This window comes from Ipomoea nil, unplaced genomic scaffold, assembly GCF_001879475.1.
Source record: "Ipomoea nil cultivar Tokyo-kokei standard unplaced genomic scaffold, Asagao_1.1 scaffold1407, whole genome shotgun sequence".
Taxonomy (NCBI): domain Eukaryota; kingdom Viridiplantae; phylum Streptophyta; class Magnoliopsida; order Solanales; family Convolvulaceae; genus Ipomoea; species Ipomoea nil.
In genome coordinates this window covers 1,527,504-1,539,051 of record NW_017617835.1, presented here as the reverse complement: position 1 = coordinate 1,539,051, position 11,548 = coordinate 1,527,504, and the positions used below count along the sequence as shown (strand labels likewise).

The 11,548-nt window shown below is 33.6% G+C and overlaps 1 protein-coding gene and 1 long non-coding RNA gene across 4 annotated transcripts; one reads left to right on the top strand and one right to left on the bottom strand.

Annotated features, from left to right (window-relative positions):
• Window positions 1-2,422: 2,422 nt before the first annotated feature.
• Window positions 2,423-6,025, bottom strand: LOC109186738 (GDP-mannose transporter GONST4). 3 transcript variants are annotated; one of them, XM_019336854.1, is made up of 4 exons: window positions 5,876-6,025; window positions 4,620-4,731; window positions 4,246-4,324; window positions 2,423-3,859 (listed from the first exon to the last, which is right to left on the bottom strand). In XM_019336854.1, exon 4 carries the CDS (start codon window positions 3,646-3,648, stop codon window positions 2,620-2,622), a length of 1,029 nt encoding a protein of 342 aa, XP_019192399.1. In that variant the 5' UTR covers window positions 3,649-3,859; window positions 4,246-4,324; window positions 4,620-4,731; window positions 5,876-6,025; the 3' UTR covers window positions 2,423-2,619. The 3 variants fall into 3 exon arrangements, with proteins under 3 accessions (XP_019192399.1, XP_019192397.1, XP_019192398.1); XM_019336852.1 differs by lacking the exon at window positions 4,246-4,324; XM_019336853.1 differs by lacking the exon at window positions 4,246-4,324 and having other exon boundaries at window positions 4,620-4,724.
• Window positions 6,026-10,837: 4,812 nt separating this feature from the next.
• LOC109186288 lies at window positions 10,838-11,524 on the top strand. Its single transcript, XR_002055117.1, has 2 exons — window positions 10,838-11,392; window positions 11,451-11,524. It is a non-coding gene; the product is annotated as an uncharacterized LOC109186288 (long non-coding RNA).
• Window positions 11,525-11,548: the final 24 nt, after the last annotated feature.

Sequence of the window (11,548 nt, the reverse complement as noted above, 5' to 3'; positions counted from 1 at the left end):
CCCTAAACTATTTTCCCACTTGATGTAAGATCTTTAAATTCCCCATAGTAATCACTTTAGGCCATGTATAGCCTTGCCAAACCCCTAGCACTACCTACACTAACCTAGAATGAATTTAAGTACCCCTTTAAAATAAATAAATAAATAAATTTATATCTAACGAGATAAGGTGATAAGGTTAATTAAAAACTTTGAATAATTAAGATTATATTTAAACGATTTAAATTTCTTTCACTTAAATCAACGAACGCCTATTAGATAAATTTTATTATTTCATTTACAACGAATTTCAGATAAAAAGATTGTAATATATACAAACCTAAGATTGGATCGAATGAAAGAACTTATTCGAACTCTAGAACTACTGCCAAACTAGTGTTGAAAATGATGTATTGAGTATTGACAACACTGAAATCCATAGAGAAAGGGACAGTAAATTAGCAAGAGATAAGAGGATCCCATATATCTGGTTCAGATGGAATTCTGGGATTAATAATCCCTCCAGATTGCAACAAGATTTAGCATGCTTGGCTTCTTCTACTCCCACCACATGCCAGAAATTCTTGTACACTCTATGCATGAAACATTTTTAATCTCATTTACCCGGAAAAAAAACATGTCAATTAAATGGGTGAAACATGAATTTAATTCGTATTTAAAAGTTAAGAGTTTGATATTTTTGTCAACATTTTCTCAGTCTAGTCCATTACACAAAATTTTTCTAGTGCAATTTACGTTTCCTGTGTAGTTTATAAACTATTATATATGAGCGAAATTTATTTAATGTATACTCTCATATAATATCAACAATTTCCTTTGCCACTCAAAATAAACAAATAAATAAATAAACATCTCATTTACACCCAAAGTCAAATGTTACCAATTAATGATCCATTTTAGTTTGGTCATGTGGTCCTTCCCTATTTGTACAAATATGAAACATTGAAACGTGCGAGAATTTCTTAAATCTCTGGATGCCATGTTGTATGGAACATGGCAACAAATTAGGCAAATAAATGCCGTGCTTTTGCAAGCACACAAAATTTCAGAAAAAAAAAAAAAAAAACTTTTGCAAGCACACAAAATTTCAGAAAAAAAGAAGAGTATATTGTCTAGACTCTCAAGAAAAGATAACTCAAAAATATTGTATCTAGACAAAGTAAAATTTTGTGTGAATTAACTTGCATCACATATTCACATCCTATATGAGTTGATAAACAAGTGACTTCATTAAAAAAAATCCCTCAATTATTATACTTTTGTAAATGTTATGCATGTCTTTCCCTTTTTTTTTTTTTTTTTAAATGTGATCGGCCTATCATTCTGAAATCTGAATCACCAACTGTTATACAATTGACCAAGATTCATCTTGCAATATGAATTTTAGACCAAAAATTATATATATGTAGTTAACATATTTTGTGATTTCAACATTATGTGTCTGTAAATAAATTAAAGACATAATATATTAACTATAAACATATACTGTAATATTGTTAACTACACATACAAAATTATTTAAATATCATTTTGAATCAAAGTCTACAATGCAAGGTGACCATGATACATATATAATTTATGTTTGAATCAAAACCTGAACGCTGAGAGTCTGAAACTCTGATTCAATTAATTGCGCATCACTGCCTCTCTGAGTCTCTGCCACCCCCAAATTCATCACCCCGTGTCCATATTTTGCCCATCACCCGACGTGTCCTCTTTAAACACACAACTTTTGTTCTGCCCGTTATAAAATCAGTCCAATCCATTTACCAGTAATTGATGAATATCAAAAATTTGCAAATCACCTACTTTAAGAAATCGAATCAAAAGAACAGTGTAGGGCAGGGCACTAAACCAAGATTTTCCATTTTGAGGATTGGTGCGCAAATTATGCCGTGCAACCGTGTGCACCATGCATGATGTACCGTACACACGGTTGCAAAACGGTGTCGTTTTTAATAAAAACAACACCGTCCGACTTTAAAAAAAAAAAATTATTTTCGATTACCGTTAACGGCGTTATGCTGTGCATAATTTGAACTATATATCCGGAATTAATGAACTATATATTCATAATTAATGAACTATATATTCACACCGGTTACTGATACTCTGTTTTGGCATATGGCAGTTCGCTGCGTCTGTGTATTCAGAATGAATGAACTATATATTCAGAATTAATGAACTATAAATTCAGAATTAGTTTACTATATATCCATAAAATGCATAATACTCGAAGAAGACGTCGACCTTAGTTGACAATGGTGAGAAAAAAAAAATTGATTGGTGGAGTTAAACGGTGCCACTAACGGCACCGTTACTCCACCATAGTGAAACGGCGTCGTTCGCAACCGCATGGTGCACACGGTTGCACAGCATAACGACTGGGATTGATGGGGTTGGGGGAGGAGGCACAGATCGATAACAGAAAACTGAAAACCGAGTATTATAACTAAGGCAAATAAGTAAAGTTCATTAAAAAGGTAATGGTAAGAAAGATCCAATCAGAAAATTTTCAAGAATTCCAGTGCAGTGCAATGATATAATCTGGTAAAGTAAAGATCAAAATCCATAATGAATGAGTGCCATACTAGGAATAGTTGGAGTATGTTCAAATGCTCATACACCAGACATTTTACCAGAAACGCCCTTTTCTTCATCGCCATCTTCATAGTTGTTGCCATGGTTCTTAATTTCCCGCTGTGATGGAGCACTGCTAATCCCAGTAACTGACTGCTGATAAAGAACGCCACCAGCAATGGTAAACAGCAAGCATAGCAGCCCAAAAGGACTGGCATGCTTATCCCAGATGACGACATTAATTACAACTGTCAAAAACTTATTTACTACACCTGTCACTGTAAAGGCAGTGGCAGATATTGCCTTCCTTGCTGCAAACCCAAAGAAACTAATGAGCAAACCAAACACACAGGAGAGCGACACCGCGGAAAACGCAACGGGATTGAATAAATTCCCTGTGCCAGATCCCATGGCAACAAGTACTTGTGTAAACTCCCCAGTAATGATCCAAAACAAGGGAGCTATCATCAACGAGAGCAAATTGTTATACAGCACGAATCCCCAAGTATTTAGTCCAAGGTTCGTCACTATATGCTTAATGTAGACCATCTCAGTAGTAATGGTCACCAAATAAGCAACTGCCCATGAATAAGCAGTCAATGTAAAACCTGAATCTGTAGCAACATATCCAATAGCACCTCCCAGAATAATGACCAACGATAGAAATGTTAACTTTGAAGGCAACGGTTGCTTCCTAAATGTTGTATCAGCCAGGGCAACCAAAAGGGGTGTACATGATCTGAACACTATAAATGTATCCACATTGGCATGGCTTAAAAGATTTGTGTTTGTGAATATTGCCAAGAAAAACACAAAGGCAGCAGGCAAGAATTTCTTAGCGGTTTCCCATGTGAACGCATCATGGTGCAACAGCCCTAGCTTCCCCAAAACCCAAACACCCAGAGCCGAGGTGAAGTACTGCAATGCAGTGAGAAACCCTGGGTAATTAAAGTGGGTAATTGCAAACTTGTTGATCACCGCAAGCAAACTAGAACATAAAGCATAGCCCAATACAACAGTGAAAGTAGCATAATATTGTTTTGTACCCTCAAATCCTATTGGTGACATTTTCACAACTACACTATGAAATTATCTTCCTTCTTGTGTTCCTTATTTTCTCTACAATTCCCACCACTTAACCTGATTAAATCTGAGTACAACAGCCTAATGCAATACTTTTGTTCCCATGCTGATGCACATATCAACACAGAAATGCTTTGATGAGCTGGAAATGCAAGTCATGGTGACAATGGAGATTGAAGTTGGCTATGATTTTGATCTGCCAAATAATGGGAAACCCAATGAAAACAAATTCAGATATCTTGATGCAGTTATGCTTGAGATCAGATCTTCATCAGTAGATTATAGCGGAAAGCAGAGATTTTAAATAAAATTCTAAAATCCTAACATAAATTGGTTGTGAGAATTGATCAAAAGCTGAGGCAGATGGGTAAAATCAATTCCAAGTTCCAACAATTAAGTGGGGTGCAGTAAAATTCTAAAATGTGGTGAATTTTGACGATAAAGAAACAAACAAAAGAAAAATAACACAAAGCTATAATGAAATTCAAACAGGAAATTTCAAAAAATTCAAAAAAGATGAAATCTTGAACATGGTATAAATTGCTGCGCAAATTAAAGAGATGTTAGAACGAAATGATATACCTTTCTTGACGTGAGTGAAAAAAAATCCAGATATTCTCGATGCAGTTATGCTTGAGATCAGATATGCATCGGTAGATTACTGCCAAAAGCAGAGATTTTAAATAAAATTCTAAAAACCTAAGATAAATTGGTTGTGAGAATAGATCAAAAGCTGAGGCAGATGGGTAAAATACTAAAATCAATTCCAACAATTACATGGGGTGCAGTATAATTCTAAAATGTGGTGAATTTTGACGATAAAGAAAGAAAGAAACAAACAAAAGAAAAATAATACAGAGCTCTAAGGAAATTTCAAAAAATCAATAAAGATGAAACCTTGAACATGGTATAAATTGCCGAGTAAATTAAAGAGATGTTAGAATGAAATGATATACCTTTCCTGACGTGAGTGACCCTAGAAGCTCTGAGCAGTTTGAATGTGGAGTAGGTGATAAGGGTTTCAAATTAGTTTGAAGACCGAAGACGAAAAATTGAATGATCTGCACTCTACAGGCAAGGGCATAAACAAAACACTGTTTTCAGGAAAACCCATCTGAAAATCTTGTTGTTAATTTTATTTTATTTCATATCAAATTAATTTTCATATTTTAGAAACATAAATTATTTCATTAAAGAAAATAAGAAGAAGAAATTTGGAGAGTCAAATATAAGGGTGTAATCAAGCCAAGTCAAGCTTGAAGCTGGACCCAGCTCAAACTTGACTTGAATAGGCTTGACTAAGAAGTTATTTTTTTCTATTTTATATTAAAATTTGTAATAATAAGGATTGTACAATCAAATATCATAGCAAAGTTCAAGAAACACAATTGAATAAATATAACTAATACATATCGCACCAAATTAAGTGAGACTATCAACTCAAATAGCTTATAATGCATTCGAGTATTTTTCTCCTCACCGTAATGCACCATACATACACACCCACTATCACACACATCATTTTGAAGGGAATTGATTCATTGAACATAATCATACAATATTATACCATCTCATCAAATATAATAACTAGTTTGAGATACTAAATTCTCAGCTAAATGAAGTTTCTCCCCTTATATACTGTTCCTTTCTCACTTCACAACAAATGAAGAAATGATGTGCCTAGGAATACTCAAATAGTCAAATTTTTCTAACAATATAGCATTTCATGTTCAAATGCAAGAATCTGTAAGATGACAAGGGGGTGTTTGGTTATTGGCTGATCAGCCAATTTTTGGCTGATTTGACCATTTTCAGTTGTTTGACTTAGTCAATCAGCTGAAATGAGTGTTTGGTTAATGGCTTTTTCCTTCAGCTGATTCATCTCAATAAGCTGATTTTTGACAAGCTGGGTGAGGCAGCGTTTTTGGGATGGCTGGTTGCATTTAATTTCTAAAAGACAGATTTACCCATTATTCTTCTTCTTTTCTCGCTTCTCCCCTCTCAATGTCAGGCCATGGACAACATCAAGAACACACATCTAAACTCACAAATTAAAAGTAAATAATAAATGAAAAAAACTATCAACTTTCTTCATCCTCAAAGTTCAGAACACACCATAAATACACAAATTAGATTTTTTTTATTCACAAATCAAAAGTTAAAAAAAATAAAAAATAAATAAAAAAAAATAAAAACATTGAAAGAAACGAACCCAAATCGAACATCTTCATCCTTGCTGCCATTGATTCTCGCCCTTCTTCTTCCCCATTGCTTCTTGCCTTTGATTGTCGCTCATTTTTCTCTCCACGTACTGCTTCGCCGTTTGGGGCAGAGGGTTTTACTGGTTTAGTGATTTGATTTGAGATGTGGGTTTGGGCATTAGGTGGGTCGTGGGTGGGCACCGTGGGCTTGTCATATTTTTTTTTTTTTTTTTTTTTTTTAATGCGTGGGCTTGTCATTTTAAATAATAATAATAATAATAATAATAAGAAGGGGGGTTGTAGGTTTTTTTTTTTTTTTTTTTTTTTTTTTTTTGAATGCTACTGACTCTATTACATTATAGTATTTGTTCGATTTATTTATTTAATAATAATAAATTTTCAATAATAATAATAAATAGTAATAGTAATAAATTTATTTAATAAATAATAATAGTAATAATAATAATAATAATAATAATATACTCATACCCTTAAAGGTCATTTTACATGCTATCAGTTAATACTAAACAGTTAATTTATCAAACACTTTTTTTATAATCAGCTAATACAATCAACTGGTCAAACCAACTAAAACAATCAGCTATCAACCATTTACCAAACACCCCCCAAAAAAACATCTCATGAAAAACTAAAATACGCAGCTCAGCAGAGTTCACCCTTGCATCACTTGCCCCTTGCTGCCCTAACTCCTAAGTAGTTCATTCAATAATAACCGGCACTAGAGAGTTACAAACTGGCCTAATAAGCACTTACATACCAGCCACAACTGGGATCACATCTCGTTTCAGCTTCCCAATTTAGAATTTTGGAACACTTTTACACATTAGTCTCTCTACCTCTGACCTAAAGTGTCAGTGTACAAAAACCAATATCCCTTACTTGATCACAGAACTTTAAATATCCACTCACACCAGCTTTCAAATACACAATACAGAATTTCATTTAAGTACAAAGCATCCACTGATTCACATCTTTATCTTTATTCTAACAATAATTCTAATTCCACAATAAAAACTTAATTGTTTTTTTTTTCAACTACTGTTTGGCGTTTTATATTAAAAGGGAAAAAAAATGTCATGCCAGTTTATTTCATGACTATTCTATCCGCATTGTACTTCGTCACGATAACACAATTTTCAGTCATGTATGATGTATTGAACTCTACCAAAATTGACAAAAACAAACTTGAAAATGTGCTTCAAGCTAAATCAACACTAAAATTTCTGCGACTCCCCTTTTAAACACGACCAAAAGGCTTCAAATAGGAATTAATTTCTTAAAAAAAAAACATGTATTTAGATTGAAATGAAATAAAAAGCCAAGAAAGTAGGATAAAAATAGCAGTAAACATAAATATTATAGATTGAAGTTGCTAGAAAGGTACGCTGTTCACGAGCAATCAATGAAAATAATGAGAGCCGAAAATGAACTTACGGAGAACGGATTTGCGCCTCTATAGACTACGTAAGGGAGAATGGCAAGAATATGAGAATTGAGATATGATTCTGGAATTAGGTTTTGTTTTATAGTTTGGGAAATTTTCTAAGTTCATCAGTATATCACCAACAATATGTAATTGTTTAAAACTATTTTACCAAATTTTATTTTAAAATAGTACCATATTATTTATGATAGCGGTCACAGTCATTTAATTTTCTTGTAAATTTGGACAAAATTTTGGGGCAAACGAATATGTCAAGTTAAATTGCCTAATAAACAAAATTAAGAATTAGGCAAGTAGAATTACCAAATAAATCCAAAGAATTAATGTTATACTATTTTTGATATTTTAGTGTTTAATAATTTACTATTAATAATTTTCAAAAATAATAATAATTTACTATTAATATGATAAATAGAATTAATAATTTCAAATAAATATAAATAATGCCAGAATATTTTGGTATTTTTCATATTTAATATGCATTATTAATTTGATTAAATATAACTTCTCAATGTTTTAAAATCGATTAACCATAAATGATTTTTTAAATTTAATTATTATGTGAACTCTTCATTGATAAGTTAATCAATTTATAATTATTGATAAAAATAATTTTAATTATAGCTAAGGGAGGATGTTGTAAATATATCTATAAAGTGATTATTATTGTTTCTAAAATACTCATAATTCTTTACAAAGTAGTATTTATTATATATTTTCACAAACATTTTTAGCCTAAAGAATCTAAGCCCCCATCACCGTGGTTGGAATCTATAAAATGGTCATTATCTTAGTTTTAACTTCCCTGGTTGGATACAGTTTTCCCATCATTGTATATGTATATATATTAGCGTTTGTTAAATAAAAATTCTATTTTGAGTTCTTGAGTTCAACTTCTTCTTCTCTCCTCTCTTTTTCTCTATATTGTTTTGAGTGTACAATTTAATAAGGTTCACACGAGATGACGTTGTAATTTATAACAATTGTTTTTTTTTTTTTTTTTTTTTTTTGTAATTGTCAATGAAAATTATGTTGTGATTTTAATATGCAAAATAATATTATTCAAAAATATACATGTAAATGTTAACAATTATCACTTTGTTAACATTTCACTCAATTCTACCATTATTCATTTAGAATAATACTTTAAGACTAAATTTGGTTAATAATTGTTGGAATTAATTTTAGGAATCGTACCTTTTTTTTTTTTTTTGAAAATTTAGGAATCGTACCTTGATTATTGATATTTACCACTTTTATTTTTAACTTTCAATTGGATCGTAAATGGTCAATCGACTATTGACGCTTACTAATTTTCATCATCGACTTTTAACTTGACCATAAATGGTCTCTTGACTATTGATTTTATTCCAAATTTAGTCATCTAGTTAAATATCAATTTAGTAAATATTAAATTTAAGAAAAATAATGTACGAATTTGGTTCTTCATATTTTCACTAATGATGAACTAATGGCTCGTTTGATTCGCGAAAAATATTTGAAGAATGAAATTAAATTTTCATGAAAAATAATTTAGGAATCCCTAATTTGGCTGCACCACCTTTCCACCACTCCTCAACACCCCTCGTGTGGCCTTGCCCCCACCCTCATAGTCTCTAGAAACGTCAAACTCCCATTATACACTCTCCACATTTACACATTCATTTTTTTTTTTTTTTTGATATACCCAGGGTTTCCACTGTCGGACACAGTGACTAATTCTCTCGTTAAATTGTAACCACCTCTTTTGAGTGGGACAGCTGACCTAGAGATTTAACCCAGCTCACACATCCATTATTGACATCATTTCTACAATTCCATAAACCCCAACACAACATAATAATCCCTCACAAAGTCTCAACCTCAAAGATGTCAAAACAGTGTTGTAACCAATCCAACATATCCCCCCAACCAACACCCTGTATCACCACTCCAAGCCTTCCCCAACACTTTACCAATTAGAAAATAAATTTTAACACAACTTGTAGAAAGAAACAAAAAAACTTATACCAAATCTTATACTTGAAAATAGTGTAGGCAAACCTAAGAAGAGAAGAGTACAGTTATACAGTATTTGTAAAGATGCAAGAAAGAAAATACAACGCATAAGTCATCACCACACAATTGATTATACTACTACAATTTTAATTCCAATTATAACATAATAATTAGGCTTAACATTATTTTCAAAAAAAAAAAAATTAGGCTTAACATTATTAAGAAAAAACTGAGAAGATGACGAATAAAATTGAAAATTAAATCTGCATAATTATAAACAAAAAAAGCACAAAGTATAAGTCTTTGATGTAATCTATTACATCAACACAAAATTTATTATTGTTATAATATCTTATGGCCTATGAGCCCCCTCTAGAGATAGGCTCTGAGAAGGGGCCATGCCTGCCCTCGCCTATGGGTTGGGCCTGGTGATTTACTGGCTGCACAAAATGGCCCAGTGTGTTGTATGAATGAGCCTCATTTAGTGGAAGCTCTGGCTATCAAGGAGGCTCTATCATGAGTTTTGAAACACGGATGGAGAAACATTGTGATCTTCTCAGATTATCAAAATGATTTGTAGATTGCTCAATAATGGTTTGTCTGACTTCTCTTATGCGGGTCGTGTCATGAGAGAATGTCGCTTTTTAAATTGACACTAAATTGGTGTCTATTCAGTTTATACGTATATACGTAGATCAATAAACAAATTTGCTCATGCTTTAGTTAAGACTATGAGTTCTCAATTTAATCCCTCTATTTGATTATCTGTTATTCCTTTATGTCTTGAACATTTGATTATTTAAGTTTTGAATGAATGCTACTTAAAAAAAATAAAATTTATTGATGTAATATTAAATTGATGGATTTAATCTCTATATTTGCTTTAAGAGTAAAAGACATTTTTGGTCCTAGACTTATAGTGGCACGGACAATTTTAGTCCTTTTTAAAAAAATCAGACAATTTGTGGACACTCTTATTATGACGAGGACAATTTTGGTCCTCCGTCTAAATTTCCGTTAGATGGCATGTTAAATAGGGGGTAATTTCGTCTTATCAAGTGTCCTTCATTCTTTCCCTTTTTATTCCCTTTTTATTCCCGGAGCGTAAGAGTCAATTCTTCGTCGGAGCATAATTGTTTGATTCATAACGATGGCCTCGAAGCTTCTAGCCGCCGTTTTCCGCCGCTCGTTTGATAAACCCTACGCCATTCTCCGTCCTTTTTCGACCTCTGCTGCTGCGGCGGCGGGAGTAGAGCCCTATGAGGAAGAAACAGCTGGAGTCACCATGAAAGGAGTGAAGATCTCCGGAAGACCTCTATACCTGGATATGCAGGTCACTTCTCCGGTGGATCCGCGTGTGCTTGACGCCATGCTCCCTTATTATCTCTCGCGATTCGGGAACCCTCACTCTCGGACTCACCTCTACGGCTGGGAATCGGACCAGGCCGTCGAGACCGCCCGGGCGCAAGTTGCGACCCTAATTAACCCTTCTCCGAAGGAGATTATCTTCACTTCCGTCATCTGCAGCAAGAGGGCTTCGATGTTACTTACCTTCCCGTTGAACCCGACGGGCTTATTAACCTAGACAAGCTCAGGGCGGCGATTCGGCCCGACACAGGCCTGGTTTCGGTCATGATGGTGAATAATGAGATTGGGGTTATTCAACCCGTTGAGGAAATCGGAAAAATTTGCAAAGAATTCAATGTGCCTTTCCATACCGATGCGGCCCAAGCTTTAGGGAAGATTCCAATCGAGATTGATAGAGCGGTGGGGCTTACTGTGCACCAAGTCGAGAAATTGAGGGAAATGAGCCCCCTTTATGAGATGGTTAAGGAGGGTATTGACATTAAGAGTATCGAATGGACACAACACTGAATGGTTGCATTCTTTGGGCATTTTCTGCTACTGACAATGATTAACCAGAGATGAACACGCTAGGTGAGGTTGCAGATCAGGCATAGAGACTGCAAGCAATCAAGGTTTTGTCCAAGAATGCGCCCATTACATGCTTCTTTATGTTTTGTTCTGCAGGATAAATATTGCAAGTGAATTGGTATTTATATATGTTGAGATTGTATGTCTCTGATATTTGTACCCTCTCCCTTGCCATACAGATGGAAAAGCATACATTGGCAGTCCCATAATTCAGCTGTGTTGATATTGATTGATGTTTTAAGATTTTGGGTGTGCAGATTTTGGTATGTATTTGCTAATTTATATA